The 20154-nt window shown below is 64.3% G+C and overlaps 1 protein-coding gene across 9 annotated transcripts; it reads left to right on the top strand.

The window, feature by feature from the left end:
- Window positions 1-91: 91 nt before the first annotated feature.
- Window positions 92-19643, top strand: LOXL3 (lysyl oxidase like 3). 9 transcript variants are annotated; one of them, XM_080589823.1, is made up of 17 exons: window positions 92-566; window positions 8600-8921; window positions 9493-9656; window positions 10439-10650; window positions 11125-11178; window positions 13743-13802; window positions 14054-14273; window positions 14629-14809; window positions 15050-15204; window positions 16020-16193; window positions 16332-16487; window positions 16712-16874; window positions 17088-17331; window positions 17782-17897; window positions 17995-18131; window positions 18657-18768; window positions 18986-19643. In XM_080589823.1, exons 1-17 carry the CDS (start codon window positions 132-134, stop codon window positions 19057-19059), a joined length of 2979 nt encoding a protein of 992 aa, XP_080445949.1. In that variant the 5' UTR covers window positions 92-131; the 3' UTR covers window positions 19060-19643. The 9 variants fall into 9 exon arrangements, with proteins under 9 accessions (XP_080445949.1, XP_080445950.1, XP_080445951.1 ...); XM_080589824.1 differs by lacking the exon at window positions 11125-11178 and having other exon boundaries at window positions 94-566; XM_080589825.1 differs by lacking the exon at window positions 13743-13802 and having other exon boundaries at window positions 94-566.
- Window positions 19644-20154: the final 511 nt, after the last annotated feature.

The raw sequence follows: 20154 nt of genomic DNA, 5'->3' as shown, positions 1-20154 counted from the left end.
GTGCTTTACCTCTGTGCTTGCCAAAGCTGGCTGCCCCTTGGTCATGGGTCGAGGAGGAGGCTGGGTGGCAGAGGGACCCGGAGCAGAGGCGGGGCTCGGGCAGCCCCTGGCCTTCCCCGTGCCTCACCGGGATGCGCTGCTCCATGCCCGGGAGCTGCTCTGCGAGGGTCTGCACCCGGTCCCCGTCCCCGGGTCCGCCGGGGGCTGCGCCGGGAGCGCGGTGCTCGCGGGGCGGGGGCGCAAGGCCGGGGACCCTGCAGGGAGAGGGCCGAGCTGGAGGTCCCGTGCCGGGGTCCGGTGCCGGCCCCGGAGCGGAGCCCCCCGGGGGAGCGGGGCCCCGCCGCGGCCGGATCCGTGCGGGGCGCCGGGCCGGGGCCGGTCCGTGCGGGGCCGGGGCGGCGGGGCGGCACGGGCCGGCCCCGGACACCGGGGCGCTGCGCGGGGCGGGCCGGGGCGGAGAGGGGCGGCTCGGCTCGGCTCGGCTCGGCTCGGCACGGCCCCGCCGGCACTCGGCTGGACGCTCTCGCCCGGCGCCGCCGCAGCCGCGCAGCCCGTGGGGACGAGAGGTACGGCCCGGGGCCCGGGGCCCGGGGCGGGCGGGCAGCGCGGGTCGGGACCGGCCCGGCGCGCGGGGGGCGGCGGGCGCGGCGCTGGGCGCGGGTGCCGGGGGCGCCCCGCGCGGCCCCGGAGCTCGCGGGAGGGGCCGCGCGTGGGAGGCTTCGCGGCGTGCGCGGGGACCCCGGCGCGGCGCGAGCGGCGGCGGGCCGGGGGCGCGAGGCGCGCTGCAGAGCCGGGCGGGGGGCGGCCGGGCGGCTGCCGGCGCGGGGGACGAACGGGGGCCGCGCGGGGCCGTGCCGCGCGAGGGCTGCGTGGCCGCGCGGGACGCGCCAGCTCCGTCCCCGACCCCCGGTTCCGCGGCGCGGCTGCGCGGTGCTGCGGGGGCTGCCCCTGCCGGCGGCCGCACGGAGGGTGCCCCGCGCCCGGTACAGAAAGCCTGCTTTGTGCGCGGTGCCGGCGGCGGGGGAGCTGTGTCACGTTCGCCGTGCCCCGCGGCTGCGTTTGGCGGGGTGCAAGGGTTTGTGCCAGGCTGCGGCGTGCGTTCCCCACGCGCTTGCTGGGAAGGGGAAGGGGAAGGGGAAGGGGAAGGGGAAGGGGAAGGGGAAGGGGAAGGGGTGCCCATCAGATCCGGCAGGTTAGCGGGGTGCTGCCTCGGGGCTGCGCAGCCATGCGTAGCCCTGAACGTGCTGAGCAGCGCCTGCCTTCAGGAGGCTCGTTTGCTGAGCTGTGGTTTACAAAGGGCGGTGGAGACTCAGGATTTCCATGAAGATGGAATTCGCTTCTTCGCTGGAAGAGAGGAAGGACGAAGGGATGCGAGGCTTGAAGGCTGGGGGCCTGGGCACGTCCTGCATCCTCTCAGCTGCTCTCCAGAGGAGTTGGCATGCAGCGGAGCAGGTCTCCTCTCTCCCAGTAGCTCTGAGATGGCTGGTTCCCTGCCCTGCGGTGCCTGGCCCCCCCAGACCTGTGGTTTGCCTCCCAGCCTGGCTGGGCTGTTGCGGCTGTGGCCAATGGCTACAGCATCTGCACATTCCTTTGGGGTCTTCCCCTCCTGCCTGCCCCTGCAGAGCCCAGAGGAGCCAAGAGCAGAGCTGGCAGCTGTTTCCCTGCTGTGTCTCAGGGAAACCCAGTGGTGTTAGGAACTGCAAAGAGCTGCGCTGTGTGCTGCCCTGGCTTAGAGGCTGACAGCAGAACAGGGGACATCAGACAGTCCAAAGGGCTCAGGACTGCTTGAACCAGTGCGCTGGACCTGGTGAGTGCACTCAGGTGCTCTGTCCCCAGCTGGCACTCAGGACAGCCACAGAGTCGGGGCGTGGTGTCTACAGCAGTGTCCCCATCACTGCCTGGGACAGGGACATGCAGTGGGACAGCAGGAACAGGCACACAGCCTTCTTTCTGGTCAGCCAGGGGCAGCGAGCCCCCAGCGAGCCCCACCAGGAGGTGGTGGTGTAGGGAGGTGTCACCGAGCCTGCCAGTGTGGTGGGGCTGCTGGGGTGGCCCTGGGTTGTTCCTCGGTGCCACTGGGAGCAGTTCAGCTGGGAGCCCTGGGGCCCCTGGACTTGGCTGTGCTTCTCCTGTGCCTCCTATCCTGTGGGGTCCCTGCCGGCGGGTCCAGCCGGTCCTGCCCCAGCGAGGCAGGGCTGTCACAACCCTCAGCTCCAGCACCCCTGGGCTGCTGGGAAGCAGGAGAACGAAGGAGGCCAGTCCAGGCGGCCAGGATTGCGAAAGGGCCGGTGCGGGAAGCCAGGCTCTGGCCTGTGTGTGCTGGGGCCCCAGGGAGATGGGGAGGGAGCGGAGCCCAGTGCCTGAAACCATGGGACCCAACAGACCTTCTCCTGCCCCTGTGCTGGGGACGCAACCCTTTGCTCTCAGGGATGTCCCGGCGTGGGCCTCGGCAGAGTGTGATCCCGTCACCTCTTGACCTTCCCAGTGATGGGTAAACAGAGGGAGCTGCTTCCTCCTTCTCCTGGCGGGCTTCCCAGGTCGTCGGTCATTTGCTCTGCTCTTTTCTGAGTCCTTCCAGTCTGTCAGTGCCTGCTTTGCTGCATCTCCCTGTGCATGCCTCAGGCCTCCTGTGCAGCACTGCTGAGAGAGCCCACCCCTGCGGTGCCACCCCAGCCTGGCCCTTCCCTGCTGCTGCTGCCTGGGACCTTGTCCCCGTGCCACGGAGGTGACCTGCACTTGGCTGCCAGCATGCATGAGGACCCAACACACTGACCTGCTCTATATCTGCTTCATCTGCTCCTTCCCAAGCCTGTTTACTATTCACTGAGGTTTTCCTGGGGTAGATCAAGGTCCGTTCGAGTGCCTGGTGGGTACTGAATGGCACAGCCTCGGAGCCAGCATCCCCGTGCTTGGGGTTTCCCTCGCTGTCACCGCTTGCCCCTGCTGGTACAGCTGAGCCCCTGGAGGGCACAGCCCCTGTGCTGGGGCAGCGCAGCCGTGCTGAGGGCACTGGGGCTACCTGGCTAGGGAGTGCAGCTCCTGTGGGGCACTGGAGCCCTTGTTTGCCGGGAAGGGCAGAGTGGTGGGGCTGGTCTGGGAGCAGGTCAAGCAGTGCCATGGTTCCTGCTGCCACATGGAGCTGCCCTCAGCACAGAGGGGACTCTGCAGCCGGGCTGGGGGCGTGGATCCTGTGGTCTCAGCTCTGTGATGCACTCAGGTACCCACAACCAGCTCCATCCCTGCTGTATGCCAGGAAGGGGTTGGGGCCTGGCACATGCCTGGCTGGGACATTCCATGAGGCAGCAATGCTCCCCTGTGGCCAAGAAGGCTGATGTTATCCTGGGGTGCATTACAATGAGTGTTGCCAGCAGGCCAAGGGAGGAGATCCTGCCCCTCTACTCAGCCCTGGTGAGGCCACAACTGGAGTATAGTGTCCAGTTCTGGGCTCGCCAGTACAAGAGGGAGATGGAGCTACTGGAGTGAGTCCAGTGGAGGGCTATGAAGGTGATGAGGGGACTGGAGCATCTCTCATATGAGAAGAGACTGAGAGAGCTGGGCCTGGTTAACTTGGAGAAGAGAAGGCCAAGAGAGGATCTTATCTATGTGTATAAATGTCTGTCAGGAGGACAGGGCCAGACAAGAGGCAACGGCACAAACTGAAACGTGAAGTTCCAGCTGAATATGAGAAAACATTTCTTTATTGGGAGAGTGACAGAGCACTGGCACAGGTTGCCCAGAGAGGCTGTGGAGTCTCCTTCTCTGGAGAAATTCAAAACCCACCGGGATGTGATGCTGCGCAACGTGCTCTGGGTGATCCTGCTTGGCAGGGGGGTTGGACAAGGTGCTCTCCAGAGGTCCCTTCCAACCTCAGCCATTCTGTTATTTTGCGATTCCCGAGGTTTTCTGGGCGGTCACAAGGACCTGGGCTGCTCTCCAGCATCTATGGCTGGTGCTTGCTGGGGGCCAGCCCATCCCCCCAGCTGGGTGCGTGTCCGAGCCCCATTCACCTGCCAGGGGAATGCAGAAGCGCCTTGCACAAAACCCCTGTCAGAGAGGGGACTTTGTGTCTGCAGACGGAAGCCAGCAGTGGGGTGCCCGGGGCCCTGGGGCAGGCGAGTCTGGGCAGGATTGTGCCCAGCTTCTGGGTGACAGCAGCAGCCAGGGCACCCATCCCTGTCCCAGGCAATTCTTGGCCCCCGACCCTCCCCACAGGTGTTGCCTGTCCATGCCCCCAGCTGTCTGCACATCTGCTCTCCAGTGGATGTGTGCGGTTCATGCTGATCTCTGGTCCTTAGGAGCAGAGCTAGCATCCTCCCTGACACCCCCTTGTACTGCTGCTTGCATCAAGCATCCCCTGAGCCGGAGGGGTGGCGGCCCCCCTTGCTCCCAGCAGGACCGAACAGCCTGTCCCCTCATGGCCTCCACCAGCCGCAAGGAGGCTGGACAAAGGGGTGCCCCTTCCTCTGGCCAGATGGAGAAGTGAGGGGGATGCCCCCTCAGGACTCTTGCTCAGGTAGATCAGCCCTTCCAGGGTGCAGGGGACCCCCGGCTTGTCTGTGCCTGCCAAAGAGCCCCCAGCCCTGGCACAGACCTCATGCCCGCAGCAGATCCAGCCGGCAGGACTGTGGTCCTGTTGGACTGAGTCAGGGCTGGCCCTCTGGTTGCAGTGATCCAGAGACAGGAGCTGCAGGGAAGGGCCTGAGCTTGAAATCAGGAGGTGCTGAGTGCAGATCTGCCCCGTTGGAAGCCTGTGGGACTGCGCCGCAGCTGCCTGGGGCAGGGCGGGGGACTCCCTGTTCCCACAGCAGCAGTTGGGTCCGGGAGCAAAGCTTGCAGTGAGCAAGGAAAAAAGGGCAGTGTCACCATGCTGGAGGAGCAAATGCACTGCTGGCATTTAAGAAAGTGGAAAAAGTGATCTGGCCAACGCCAGCCCTGTTAGCCCAATGTCTGTGATACCGAGCCTCAGAGAGGCATTGCGAGAGGGAGATGTTACAGAAGTGGGAAACTGGCTCCGTTTTCCCCCAGGGAGTCCACGCTGCCAACCGAACCGCTCTCCTGGATGCGCGTGGGAAGTGCTGCAGGCCTGTGCTGACCTCACCAGGGCAGGGGGGCAGGTGGCAGGGGCTGAGGACAGGCTGAGCTGAGGCAGGGGGAGCGAGTAGGGAGGGGGACGCTGGAGCCTCTGCAGAGGACAGCGGTGACCCAGGAGCACTGCAGACGGTGACTGCGGGACCCCTTCAGCGAGCTGTGGTTAATACAGAGAGGGATGGTAGGATTTAAGCAGGTTCAGAAGCAACTGAAGGACTGTGAGGAAGACAAATCCACAGAGAGCTTTTGAATGCAAAGACGGGGTGGCTGAGCTGTGGGCACCACAACAGGGAAGCAATAGAGCATCCCCGCCCTGTCCCAAGGCACTCCTGCTGCTTCTGTGGGCATCAGGGTCTGGGCTGAGGGACATTCGCCGTGGCCTGGCGCCGCTGCATGGCTCTCGCCCTGACTGATGGCGTCAGGATGTGGAGGATCTCCCAGTGCCGGCCCCGTTGGCAGCGCACAGTGCCCAGACAGCCTTGCGTGGGGCTTCCCCACATCCCCAAACACAGGGCTGGGGCTGAGACCTCGCATCCAGCCAATCTGGAGGCCGGCGGCTTCAGCAATCCTGTCAATAGCAAGTGTACCAGGTCCTGTGGTAGCACTGCTGCGACTCGGTGGCACTGGGTGCTTGCCATGGCACCAGTGCCCGGTCCAGACAGACTGAGCACTTTCCTGTGTGCTGTGTTCTGGTCTCTGATCCTGCATGCTTTGTTCTTGAGTGCATGGCCTTACATTTCTTTCCAGACAAGAGTATAGTCTATGTGACGCCATTTTGCCAGGCCGCCCAGGTCTGTCCCCACCTACACACTCTGCCCATTTCTGTCTTTGCAGACTGTACCAGGAGAGGACTTTTTCTCTCCTTCAGACATGGTTCTGCTTTTGAAAAGCACGTGATCCTCACCAGAGAGCCCACTGAATGGTGACTTTCCAGTTGTAACCACATTTTAGTTACAGCAGGTGTCCAGTTTTAATCCACTTAGCAGAAGGTGCACTGATTTTGTTGAGTGCTAATCTTTCATTAAAAGGTCATGCAAGATGAATCGAATGCCTTCCAGTCTCAGCCTGTTATATCAACACAGTTACTTCAATTAACCAAACCTGTGATCTCATAAAAGGTCACACCAGCTTTGTGACATGGACTATTTCTGCAGAACTGTGGAGATTGGCATTAATTGTGCTGCTGCCCTTTGGCATTGTATTGGCCCCATCACAAAGCAGCCTGCAGTCAGCACCAGCAGAGATCGCCTGCCTCATTCAGTGCAAGTGTGGGGGAAGCTTTAGCTCCACGTGTGCTTGCAGATTCCACAGTCTCCCCAGGTGAGTTAAAATTAGCACTGAGAGGGCCCAGACTTGCTGGCAAGTACTTGTGTGTGACGTGTGGCGCAGCCTAGCTCTGTAGATTTACATTGCTTCACTTGGGAAGGACAGGATGTCCCCTCTGACTGATGCACAGAATAAGAAGCGTTTTATTACTGCTGTGAGATGTTAAACTGATCCCCTCGCGGCTTTCCAGGCAGAGCAGAAACACGGCTGGAGCACTCCTGCCCTGCCTGCCCCCGCTGGCAGGGCTGGGATGGCCCTTTGTGCCTGCCCTCCCCTTTCTCCTGCCTAACAGGCTGATTAAAAGGTTCAGCAAAGCGTTTCCCTGCTGCCTGCCCACAAATATGCTTCCTGCTGGGCTTCTCTTTGTTCTTGCAATGCCAAAGCAGGCAGCCGAGGTACGGGTAGCCCAGAGCCAGCCACTGCAAACCCAAGGGCTCGCAGGGCGCATTCCTGACCCCCAGTGCCTGTTGCTGTCCCTGTCAGTGCTGCTGTGTCCCCCATGCCCCAGGATGTGACAGAGGAAAGAGCAGGGCCGGAGTTGATGCGATTGCCCCACAGGGGTCGGCATCTTCCTGCTGCAACTTCTGCACTGGCCGTGGACCGGTGCTGTTGGTCCCCTTGCCCTCGCCCTCCCTCCTCGCACGTCCCTGCAGGCACTGGGACTCGCTGGCACTGTGCTGGTGGTGTCCCAGCCCGAAGGGGCAGGAGGCGGCAGGGGGCTGTGTCGGGGCAATGGGCACAGGGAAGGGTTTGTCTGCCTGTCCCTGCTTCGTGTTCAGGAGTCGCTGGAGGCTGGAGTGGTGACCTGGCCTCCGTAACCTGGCAAAGAGAAGCATGACAGAGCAGGAGCAGGGCCGATTCTCATAGAAAACCTATCCCATGGTTGGACATGGGGCTGTGGGGCCATCCCTGAGCCCAGGCTCAGTGCTGGTGGCAAGGCCCAGGGCGATTGTCCCAGTGCGGCACAGGGATGTATCTCGCCCCAAGGAATGGGCTCTGACAGCTCTGTGGCTCCATCCAACTGGCACGCTGGAGCTGCGAGGGAGCAGGGGATGGGGTGCACAGGGCGGTGGCTGGCAGAGGAAGTGTGCCGGCACCATGGGGCTTGTCTGTGAGACGCACGGGCTGAGGAAGGAGCATGTGCAGGGCTTGCATTTGCTTTCCCTTCTGCGGAGCCCTGTAGCTAAACATCAGAGTCTGAAATCACCCCAGCTTTTAGGTGAGCACGCTCAACCTTATTCTTTGAATGTTGTCTAAAGACAACCCGTGTGAGTGAGGCATGTGGGATATGCTCCCAGTGGGTTTGGCTGCTGGGCCTGTCCCAGGAGGGGCTCCCAGGCAGTGGGGGCACTGTGCAACGGGCCGGCTGGGGGCAGGCTGTGGGGCTGCAGCCCTGCGGCGGGAGGCTCGCCGTGCCTTGGTGCTGTGCTGCCAAACACGCCGCCAGCCCGGCCTGGAGCAGTGCTGGTGCTGCCTGCACAGGCATGCTGATCCCAGGCTGCGTGGTGCTGAGGGGGTTAAGGTGGTCCCTGGCGGCACACGTGGGAATAGGGTGAAGGCGGTTTACAGAGAAATGTTTTCACCATTGTTTGTCAACGAGGCTGATGCAGGAATACCGCATCTCCCGCAGGTATTCTCAGGGAGCCACAAATGTTATTGAAGGGCTGGAGAAAATACCTCACAGGGAGAGATGTAAACGGCTCCAGTTGCGTCGCTCCTGACAGTGGGCAGGAGCGTGGCTTGGCAGCCCCTTGGTCAGCAGCTCCAGTCCCGGCTGCCGTGCAGCCGGTGGCGTACCGAGGTCCACGGCCAGCCCAGCCAGGCCACCCCATTCCCTGGCCGTGTCCCAGCACCTCTGCTGCAGCAGCCGGTGCCCCTTCTTTTCTGGAGGTGACGCGCGCCCCTTGGCACATCTGCTGTCGTTCTCGGTGCGGGAGATGTGATCCGGCAGCACAGCGCAGCGAGGGGCCGGGGGCGGCGGGCAGGGCTGTGGCTGGCAACGGGGCTGGGGGTGCAGGCGGGCGGTGGGCAGGGGCTGTCCCCGGCTGGGGACGGGGCACACGGGCGTGCTGGCACCCAGCAGAGCTGCGCAGGGGCGGGGATTTCACTGCACGGCGCCGGGCTGAGCTGGTGTTGCGGCACGATGCGGTTCTCCCGCCTGCCCTGACGCTGTCTCCCCACGCAGGGCCACGCCGCCATGGGACACCACAGCACGTGGACGTGGCAGGAGCTGCTGGTGCTGCTGGGGGTGCTCTGGCTGGGGGGGGGCAGCGCCCAGCCCACCCCTCCGGGCCCCACGCGCAGCCCCGCGCCCCAGCTGAAGTTTCGCCTGGCTGGCTACCCACGCAAGCACAACGAGGGCCGCGTCGAGGTCTTCTACAACGATGAATGGGGCACCATCTGCGACGACGACTTCACGCTGGCCAACGCGCACGTGCTGTGCCGGCACCTTGGCTTCGTGGCTGCCACCGGCTGGGCCCACAGCGCCAAGTACGGCAAAGGCGTCGGTAAGAGGCGCAGCCGTGTGCTGCACTAGGCTGGTGTGGGGACCAGCAGGGCCCCGTGTCTGCAGAGTGCCTGGCAGCGTGACTGTCCTCGTGTGTGTGCGCCTGCATGTGTGTGCATGTGCAAAGCAGACTGGGAAGCTCCACGTGTGCATGTGCATGTGTGTCCCCAGCACTTAGGGAGGATGTATGCATGCACTACAACAGTGGGCTGTGCATGCCCTGCATGGTGCAGGTGGCTGCAGGGCTGCGCCGGTGAGGGCACGTGCAGAGGTGCAGCAGGCTGCTGTGTGCAGGCGAGATGCCGTACAGGCCCCAGGATGTGTGCTACATGCAGGCACTGTGGAGACTCCCCACCAGCTGCTCCCACACTCAGGCTTTCCCTCGTTGCATGTCTGGCCCCAGCTTTGTGCCAGGGGAGGGCTGCCCCAGCCTCGTGTCCAAATAGTGTCCTACCCTCGTGCCTGCTACATGCCTGCGTGGCCCTGGCCGTGCGCAGCGGGCACCCTCCCTGCTCCTGGGGGCTGCTGCATGGGCTCGGTCCCCTCTCACCTCTGGCCCTGGCATGTGGCAGGGCGGATCTGGCTGGATAACGTGAATTGTGCGGGAGGTGAGAAGAGCATTGGGGACTGCAAACACCGGGGCTGGGGGAACAGTGACTGCAGCCACGAGGAAGACGCAGGTGTCATCTGCAAGGATGAGCGCATCCCAGGCTTCAAGGACTCCAACGTCATTGAGGTGAGGGTGCTGTGTCTGGTGCGGCCCTGCCTGGCTTTTGACCTCCCTGCCTGGTCGGGGGCAGCTTCCTCACTGCAGCCCGGCAGGCGTCTGTGCCTGCCGGTGGGGAGGAGGGGCTGCGGTGCGCAGCCCTGCAGCAGGCAAATCCTGCCCCTGCCCCACGTGGAGTGCAGTACTGCCACAGCATCCCCTGGGCATCCTGAGCTGCTCCTTCCCTCGTGGCATCTGCAGGCCACGGGGGCTGTCCTGTGCCCCTACAGACTGTATGCCCCTGTCTCCTGTCTGCCAGGGGCCCTGGTCCCAGACCTGCTCATGCACGCTGCGCTCTGCTGGCACGTGTGGCCGCTCCCCTCTATCTCTCTTCCAGGCTGTTTCTCAGACCACACCTTGGGTGCGGGGACATGGCGCAGCTCTGGGCATGTGCTGGCTGGGGTCTCACCAAGAGAGGGGTGCTGGAGCCATGTCCTGCAGGCTGTGCCCAGCATCCAGCGCCCTGTGCTGCTATCCTGCCCTGGGAGGGTGCCTGGGCTGGGGTCTGGATACAAGGTTCCTAGGTGAACGGATGGCAGCACTGGCTCTCCCGGCTGCAGTCCTGGAATTAGACCTGAGGGACCAGGGACAGGGATAAGTACTTGGCTACCCTGGGCCGTTGGAGATGGGACCGTCCTGTCCCTGTTCCCCACATGGGTCTGGGGAACCCCCTCCTGCAGGGCGTCCTTGGGCTGGCAGGGAGCTGGGGCCCAGGGGTGCCAAGCAAGCCTGGGGTGACCCATGCCCTGCAGACAGAGCAGAGCCACGTGGAGGAGGTTCGTCTGCGGCCGGTGGTGTCAGGGGCCCGGCGGCGGCTGCCGGTGACAGAGGGCATCGTGGAGGTGCGCTACAAGGATGGCTGGGCACAGATCTGCGATGAGGGCTGGGACACCAAGAACAGCCGTGTCATCTGTGGCATGATGGGCTTCCCTGCAGAGAAGAAGGTGAACAGGAACTTCTACAAGTGAGTGGGGCTGGCAAGGAGTCCCGTGTGGCTGGGGTGTTGGAGCAGCACTGGGGGATGCCAGGAGCAGTGCTGGGGGGACAGTCGGGAACATGCTGTTGGGCATTGAGGCTCCCCAGCATCCCTCCTGTCCCTGCAGTTCACCCAGCCCTAGCTCCATGGGCCATTTGGGCACTTGCTAACCAAGCTGGGGGTCTGTGGCACGTCTGGGGGCCACCAGTCTCCCCATGCACCACTGCAGAGCCTGACCAAGAGGTCAAGTTTTGCTCCCCAACAGTGGTGCACCTCCACATTTCCCTCTCGTAGGGAGTGCGGGGGTCCCTGTGCCCGGGGCGGTTTGTCGTGAGCCAGGCAGGGATGAGGCCACAGCACCGTGGCTCGAGGGAGGGGCCCGGGTGTGGGTGCGCCGCCCGCGGTGCAGTGCCCAGCACTGTGCGCACCCCTCACCGCACAGCCAGGGTGTTGCTCCTGCAGGCGGTTGAAGCGTGCAGCCAGGACAAAGGGACAGAGCCCAAGGCCGGGCAGCAGGTAAGGGGCTGGGGCGCCCTGTCTGCTGAGCCCTGGGCAGCACCGGGCTGCCCTGTCCCACCAGTCTCTGCAGTCCGAGTGGATCCTGGCATGAGCGGATCTGGACAGAGCAGACTGAGGGCCTGTGGTGTGCTGGGCAGGAAGAGCCCACTCCAGTGGGACCTGTCTGGGCGCACTGGGGTCCCCTGTCCCCCATGAGAGATGCTCTTTCTCCTAGGCTGCTGGTGCCCCAGGCAGAGCAGCCTTGTCCTGCACAATGGGCAGGGTCTGTGTCTGCAGGGCAGACCCGTTGTGGGCAGGGTCCTGGTGGAAGGCATGGGGAGGGCTGTGGTGCTATGTGCTGCAGCCCTGCAGGGACAGGGAGGCCTCGGAAAGGAGCTCTCTCTCCTGGTGGATAGGGAGGGTGGGCTGCAGGAATGGGCTGCTTTCTGTAGAAAGCTGCAGTGGGGAAGCTGGAAAGGCTGCACACTTCCCTATTCCCCATTGGGTGGGATGGCACGGGCATTGAAGTGCTTGCTCAGCCATGCTGGTAGTGCTGGGCACCAGGGCAGTGGGCATGGCGGTGCTGGTAGTGCTGGGCACTGGGCTGACGGTCATGGTTTGGTAGGTCTTGTCCCAGGTGCTGCACCTGCCCGGGATCTCTTGCACCGTCTGCCCACTCGCTCTTGCTGCCATTCTGCCTGACCCCAGGGACAGTCTGGCTGCCCTTTCCCTCTGGCCCTGCACTGCTGCTGACGGATTTGGTAGTGGGTGCAGAGACCCAAGCTACATCCAAAGCCCATCCTCCCTGGGCTGTTGCATGGTACCTCTCGCTTGAGACCATCATGTGGAGAAGCTGCTCTGCCCCTGCCCCGCTTCAGCTCGGTACCACCATCCCCCTGGTGCTGAAGGTGCCCCGTGTGCTCTTGACCCATCCCGAGTCCTTCACTATGACTTCCCAGCACTGTGTCATCGATGGGCACCCTCCCCAGCTCCTGTAGCTCTGCCTGCGCTGGTGGTGGGAATCCAGATGGGGTCAGCCTGTGAGGGTCTCCTCAAAGCCCCACTCACACGTCCCTCTTGCTGCAACTTGCTGTTGCTGCTTTGTCTGGTTGATGCCCACTACCTCTTTTCCACTGAGCGGGCATTATCCACGTGGCACTGGGCGAAGTGCTGCGCCACGTCTGTAAGCAGCGATCCGCTCCCTTTCCTCTGCCTGCCACAGGAGCCAAGCTCTGGTCTGCCTGGGCTGAGCTGTTCAGGCTGCACGTCTGCAGCCTGTGTGGGGTGACGGCTGGAAGGGACCTCGGGGTTCTGGTCCAACCTCTCCTGCAGCGCTGTGGGCCGGCTCAGGGCTTCATCCAGCTGGCTTTTGAAAGACAACAAGGACAGAGATCCTGCAGCCGTGTGGACTCTGCTCTGATGCTGAACGGCCCTCATGGGGAGAAAGTTTTCCTTACATCTAGTGTGACACTCTTCTTGCAAATTTTGCCTGCTTTCCCTTGTGCACCTGTCTTTGGCAGCTGTGAAGAGCCTGTCTCTGGCTCCCTGACAGCCCTTTGTGGGTGCAAGTTGGGGGCTGCCTGAGCCCCTGAAGCTAAATCATCCCCAGGCTGCAGCAGCCCAGCTTCCCATTTCTCCGCCAGTCCCTGGCTGTCCCGGTGCTGTCTGCAGGGCTCGCTCCAATTGCTGATATTTTTCTTGTATCAGGAGACCCAGAACTGGGCGCAGGATCTACCTGTGGTCTCAGGAGTGCTGATGGGTGCTGATGTCCTCTGGACATTTGTGTGAACCCTTGTCCTGACTGTCCCGTGCTGTGTCACGGGGCTCACTGGGCTGCGTGGGCTGACACTGATGTGCTGCGGGCTGGCAGGACAGCTGCCAGGCTTGATTTTGCCTTATCCCTAGTTTCTGGGGAGCTTGCAGTCCCCTGCCATGTTTTGTCACTCTTTTCTCCTTGTGGTCCCTGGGGATTTGGCCATGCTCAGCGTCCTCCTCCCCACCAAGCAAAACAAAGCATTTCTGGGGGTGTGGGGGTTACAAACAACATACCAGCATCCTATGGTTTTCTCTGCACTGCTCAGTGTGAACCCAGGGTACTCCCCACGCTGAAGCTGGGTGCGGTGAGCTTGCAGAGCGTCTCACCATCCCCGTGGCTTCGGGGAGAGCACTGTCCACATGCACCGCTAGCTCGGCGCCATGCTTGCTAGGTGTCCTGCTCCCCTTGGAGCAAAGCACAGTGATGTTGTCTGGTGTCTGGATGAGGACAGGGGCATACCTCACTTGCACCTGACAGATCAAATCATTGCCACCGGTGTTTGATCTTCTGCTGTGTGTAAAAAGCAGCACGGGATGTGGCTGCATCTGTCACAGTTTCCTGGCGGGATGTGGGCAGGAAACTGCATCATTGCTGTGGAGGGCAGTTGTGTCATATTGCTGGCAGCAGATGATGCCATTGCACCCACGCATGACATGAAGTGGACGTGCATGAGGCTCACCAGGGGCACGCATGCCAAGCTCAGTCTCCAGGGAGAGGTGACAGCCTGGGGCCCCGGGCTCCTTGATGGTTGTTTTCTGTTTTCCAGGCTGGCCTCCAAATCTCAGCCTAAACAAAAGCGCAGGGAGGACGTAGGGTCCAGGAAGAGGTAAATGGCTCCAGTGGGGAGCCCGAGTGCCTGGAGCCCCGCTCAGCGCTGCTGGAGCCACGCGTGTCCCTGTGCTGCTGGGACAGGGGCAGGGCCGGCGAGGGTTGGGCGCCCCAGGGGCACAGCGCATCCCACCGGGGATGGAGCCAGGGGATGGAGCGAGGGGCAGGGACGGTGCAGCCACAGGTGGGGCGGCCGCCGACACCTCCGCTCCCGGTGGCTGTGCCGCAGGCTGTGCTCTCTCCTTGCAGGCTGTTTGCGGAGCGGCAGCAGCTCAACTACCGCCTGCACTCCGTGTCCTGCACGGGGACGGAGGTGCACCTCTCCATGTGCACCTTCCAGTTCTACCAGGGCAACACCTCCACAGCCTGCGGGGCCGGCATGCCCGCCGTTGTCAGCTGCCTGCCTGGGCCCCTCTTCACCTCTGGCAGCACCCACAAGAAGAAGCAGCGCCAGCAGCAGCAGGGCCAGGTGAGCCCTGCAGGGTGGATGTGCGGTGCTGTGGGGCCACAGCGGCCACTGCCCTGTTGCAGGGCTCTGAGCCCCTGGCTGGGCCAAGAGCAGGGGTGCAGTGTCCCTGGGTGACTGATCCGTAGGATCGGCAGGAGGTGGGGACAGCGTTCTGTCCCTGCACGTCACAGTCACCTCTGTGCTGCACTGTGCTGTGCCATGGCACGCCGCTGTGCCACGCCACACGGTGCCGTGCTCTGCTGTGCCATGCCACACTGTGCTGCGCCGCGTCGTGCCGCACCGTGCCTGCCGTGCTGTGCCGCACCGTGCCACACCACGGTGTCCCCCGCTGCGCCCTTACCCCACTCCCCCACAGCTGCGGATCCGGCTGAAGGGAGGTGCGAAGGCCGGGGAGGGCCGTGTCGAGGTGCTCAAGAGCAGCGAGTGGGGCACAGTCTGCGATGACCGCTGGAACCTGCTGTCAGCCAGCGTGGTGTGCCGCGAGCTGGGTTTTGGCAGCGCCAAGGAAGCCCTCACTGGGGCACGCATGGGCCAAGGTGAGGGTCCTGGGCCAGGCATCGCCTTCAGATGGCCGCGCTGGGCGAGCCACAGCCAGGCCTGTCCCTGCGGCTGCGGGCAGCATGTGGTGCAGGGCTTGCCCTGAGCATCCCGGGGGACTGCAGCCGCTCGGTCCTTTGGGGAGGGCAGGGCTGTGCTGGGAGGGGGGCAAGGGCAGCTGCAGGGAGGGGATGGTGTCCTCGTGCGGCTGGGCGCTGAGCCCCGCCATTCCTCCGCAGGGACAGGGCCTATCCACCTGAACGAGGTGCAGTGCCTGGGCACCGAGAAGTCCCTCTGGAGCTGCCCCTTCAAGAACATCACGCAGGAGGACTGCAAGCACACGGAGGATGCAGCCGTCCGCTGCAACATCCCCTACATGGGCTATGAGAACCTGGTGTGTGTTGTGGTGGGGGCTGCACAGCCGTGGGGTTCCTGGCATCGGGGCCCTGGAGTGGGGGGCTGAGGGACCACAGCGGTGTCTGTGTCACCTGCTGAGCCCGGGGAGCCCATGGGACCTGACATAGGATGTCCCCTCGTCTGTCCTGTACTGCACCCCATTGCAGCCGTTGTTTCCCCCGGTCTGGGGAAAGGGCTGCCCTGGGGGGGTTGGGGATTTCTGGGGACTGGAGTCCCAAACTGCCCCTGTGAGTTGGGGGGTGGAAAGGAGGCCCCCTGGGGGCTCTGAGGGCTCTGTGGTGCCCCCTGCTCAGTGGTGTGGGGCAGCTGCTCCCTGCTGAAGCACCTGAAAAAAAATCGCTGTGGGCCAAGTAGAGAGATTTTTTTTTTAACTGACGATGAAATGAGCAAATGGAGCAGCACCATCCTCTTTGACCTAGCGTCTCATTTCATCCACTTTGGGCTTTTTAACCTTTTTAACACTCTCACGCCTGTCATTTCTGAAATGAGAATGCATTTTGAAATGAATCCTTTTCCCTGCTTTGGTACACACTTCCCAAACCCACAAAGTCTTGGCCCCAAAACTGCCATTTTTGGTGAGTTCCCAGCTCACCAAAAGTTGTGCCTGGCTCTGCTCAGCTCCCGGCTGCCTCCTCCTCCTTGACGTGCCGCCCTGGCCCCGGGGCCCATCCAGGTGCTGCCGCGCGGCCCCGGCTGCCTGGGTGCCTGGGCAGGATGCGCTGTGGGATGCAGCCCCAGCAGCAGGAGCATCGCTCATGATGCCGATGACACTGCCACTGCCTTTCTCTGCAGATTCGGCTGAGCGGGGGTCGGAGCCGCTTCGAGGGGCGGGTCGAGGTGGCGGTGGGGGCTGGCGACGGGGACGAGCTCCGCTGGGGTCTGGTCTGCGGCGAAGGCTGGGGTACGCTGGAGGCGATGGTGGTCTGTCGCCAGCTGGGTCTGGGATTCGCTAACCACGGCTTACAAGTAGGTGCTAGTGCCAGCTTGGCCAGGGCAGCGAGCCGCCACCACCACTGCTCCGCGGGGACAGGGACGGGGACGGGGACGTGGCGGGGGGCGGTGCAGTGCGGGGTGCGTGCTCACGGCCCCAGGACTTCCCCACAGATCCGCCTAGCCGGCGGGAGGACGGCGTTCGAGGGCCGCGTGGAGGTGAAGCGCGGCAGTAAGTGGGGCACGGTGTGCAGCGATGGCTGGACCACCAAAGAGGCCATGGTGGCCTGCCGCCAGCTTGGCCTGGGCTACTCCCTGCACGCGGTGACGGTAGGTGCCGGCAGGGAGGCGCCTGGTGATGCCCCGGCAAGCACAGACACCGGCGCTTCCCTGATGGCCCCGGGGCTGAGAGGGGTGATGGGACGTGGCCCCTCTGTGCCACGCGATAGGACCTGTGGGGGCAGCCTGGGCGGGCGGGCGGGGTGTACCGGGGCAGGGTGCGTCTGAGCCGGGGCACCCACAGCATTTGGCCCAGCCTGTCTCACCCACCCCAGGAGACGTGGTACTGGGATGCCAGCAACGTGACGGAGATGGTGCTGAGCGGTGTGAAGTGTGCTGGCCACGAGATGTCCCTGAGCCACTGCCAGCACCATGGCAGCAGCCTGAACTGCAGGAACACGGGCACGCGCTTCGCCGCAGGCGTCATCTGCTCTGAGAGTGAGCGCTCATGGGGACTGTGGGCAACGGGGCCGCGGGGCCAGGGGCTGCAGGGAAAGAGGCTGTGGGCAAGGGGCTCTGCAGGTGGTGGGGGCTGTGGGGTCGGCCCGTGCCGGCTGATGGGGTGGGGACGCATTCACCTGGCTGGCTCAGCCCTGCTTGCGCTGAGCAGCGGTGCGTCCAGCCGTCCCTGAGCCACTGCCTGCTCCCCAGCCGCCTCCGACCTGCTGCTGCATGCGCCGCTGGTGCAGGAGACGGCGTACATCGAGGACCGGCCGCTGCACATGCTGTACTGTGCCGCCGAGGAGAACTGCCTCTCCAGCTCGGCCCGCCTGGCCAACTGGCCCTACGGGCACCGCCGCCTGCTCCGCTTCTCCTCCCAGATCCACAACAACGGCCGTGCCGACTTCCGCCCCAAGGCTGGCCGCCACTCCTGGGTCTGGCACGAGTGCCACCGGTGCGTGCGTGGCGCGGGCAGGGAACGGCCTGGGCCGGGGCTGCAGGCGGCAGGAGGGCGGTGGTGCTGCTGGTGGGCAGGGGGAGGGCGGCGTCGGGACCTGTGCTGCCAGGGGTCATTTTCCCCAGTTTGGCTCAGGGCTGACCCTGAATAGCGGTGTTGGGGCTGGGGGTGTCGGGGGGCAAGGACGGGGCTGCCGGCTGTGCAGGGGCTGAGCCTCCCCTTGCCGGGGCCACCTGGCTGGGGACAGCCATGTCCCATCCCAGGGCAAGGCTGAGCTCTGCCCTAGCCTCGCAGTGCTCGCAGTGGGGACCTTCCCAAGCACCGAGGGACAGGCAGGCGGGGACCTGTCTCCTGCTTGCTCCGTGGGTTTCCTCAGCTGCCCCCTCCACCTCTGGCCCTCCCCGAGGGTTGCACTGGTGCAGAAGAGCGCTGCGGGCTCTCTCACAGGCACTATCACAGCATGGACATTTTCACCCACTACGACATCCTGACTCCCAATGGCACCAAGGTGGCAGAGGGCCACAAGGCCAGCTTCTGCCTTGAGGACACAGAGTGTGAAGAAGGTGGGCACTGCAAGGCTGTGGGGCACTGTCCCTGCCGTGTCCCCCTCTGTGCAGGGGGCTGCAGCAGGGATGAGCCGTGCTCGCTTCTTGCCTGCAGATGTGGCCAAGCGGTACGAGTGTGCCAACTTCGGGGAGCAGGGCATCACGGTGGGCTGCTGGGACCTGTACCGGCACGACATCGACTGCCAGTGGATCGACATCACTGATGTCAAGCCTGGCAACTACATCCTGCAGGTGCTGCGGCTGTGCCCCCCGCCCCTCTCACACCCCCCGAGCAGTACTGCATAGGACATGCTGAAGAGACCACCCAGCATGGGCTGTGCCGTGGGGCTAGGAGGGCTCTGGAGCTTGCCTCTGCCCCGTGGTCCTCAGCACGCTGCTGGCCCTTCTGTGGATAGGGTGCCTGGCCCCAGGAGCCATGGCACGGAGGGACTGTGCCTATCCCAGGGCCTGGAGTCGTGCAGGGCTCATGTGGAACCCGCTCAGGCTTGCTGCAGCCTGAAAGCCATTTCCTGCGCAAAGGAATGTTGCTCTTGGGGACATGGGGTGCAGTGACAGGGCCACCAGCTCCTCAGAGCCCTCCAGCACATCCCACTGTGGCCAGGGAGACGAGCCCTGCTGGGGCTGGGGGGACAGGGCCGTGCCGGGGCCGTACCCCGGGCAGCAGCTACGCCGGGCTGGGAGGGCCAAGCTGATGCGGTGCGGGGCTGCAGGGCGTGGGGCAGGGGCCCGCAGCGCCTCACTGTCAGTGCCCCACAGGTCGTGATTAACCCCAACTTCGAGGTGGCAGAGAGCGACTTCACCAACAACGCCATGAAATGCAACTGCAAGTACGACGGGCACCGTATCTGGGTGCACAGCTGCCACATCGGTAACGGCCCAGGGACGCGGCATGGGCTGGAGCGAGGGCACGGTGGGGCTGGGGGTGTCCTGGGGGGGACCGAGACGGGGCAGTAAGGGCTGGGGGCAGGCTGCGGGGCACGGGCAGGTGTGGGGGGCAGGGGCTGGGGTGCTGGGGGTGGCTGGGGAAGGGCGGAGGCGCTGGCAGGACAGCACTGGAGCTGACAGCTCTTGTCCTCTGCCGCCAGGCGACGCGCTCAGCGAGGAGGCCAGCAAGCGGTTTGAGCAGTACCCGGGCCAGCTGAACAACCAGATCTCGTAGGGCCCAGACGCAGGAGCCCCGGGGAGATGGGCATCTCCCTCCTCCGCCCCACACGTGCAGGAGGAAGCTGCTGCGGGGCCGGTGGGGGGCTTGCCCCCAACACCTCTGAGCCCTGCACCGCTCTGGGGGCTGCCCAGGACTCACCGCCGGGGAGCCAGGGCTGGAGGCACCGGCGGCCCGGGGCACTGCCCCAAACACTGGCCGGACGCTGCACCCCCTTCCTGGGCTGCGGCACCATGGCACGGTCAGGGGAGGCCCCGCGCCCCCTCCTGCCACACCGTGCTCCCCCCGCTCCCTGTCCCCACCACCCCACTGCACCCCCTCCTGCTCCCCCGGCCCAGTTCCTCTCGCCCTGAGCTGCCTTCTCTGGGGCTCTGCCCTCTGCTGGCACCAGGATCCACTGCCCACCTGGGGACCCCCCCTGCTCAGGGCCAGCCTCTGTCATGCCCCAGGAGCCCCTTGTTCCCCAGGACGCTGTGGCCGCCCTGCACTGGCAGTGCTGCCTCTGGCTGCCCAGCAGCAGCTCCCACACTCATTCCTTAGTTGTAATTTTATTTTCTTGATAAAGTTGTCTGTTCTATTTCCCCAAGGGGTGCTGGCTCCTCTCTGGGGTGGGAAGAAGAGCCTGGTAAGTCAAGGGTAAAGCATGGCCAGGCTGCCTGGCATGGTGTGTGGGAGCTGCCCCCGCACAGGGGGGAGGAAGGGGCTGCCGGAGCCCGCAGCAGCGGCCCCGGCCCCACGCAGCCCCGGCCCCACGCAGCCCCACAGAGCTGCTGGAGGCCCGCACCAGCGGGAGCAGATGGGGCCACCCTGGCGCAGCATGGATGTGGTGAAGCGCCGTTTCCCCCGTGCCAGATGCAACGCAGATGTCATGTAGCAGGAATGCCAAGCAGCATGACCTTCCACCAGCCCCGCAGGGCTGTGAACCGCAGGGAGTGCAAGCTCACAGCAGAGCTGGGCTGCCTCGGTGGGCAGCAGCCCCACAGGGACTGACGTGTGGAGCAGAGCCCCACCGAGTCAGGGGGACTTTGGGCACACCTAGGGACACGAGACCCATGTAAGGGGGAAAGACACCTCAGTTGCTGCAGCTCTTGT

The sequence above is a fragment of the Anser brachyrhynchus genome (assembly GCF_964034855.1).
Source record: "Anser brachyrhynchus genome assembly, chromosome: 4".
Classification (NCBI taxonomy): Eukaryota; Metazoa; Chordata; class Aves; order Anseriformes; family Anatidae; genus Anser; species Anser brachyrhynchus.
Note: the sequence above shows the minus strand (reverse complement) of the source record. Positions and strands in the feature narration are given on the sequence as shown.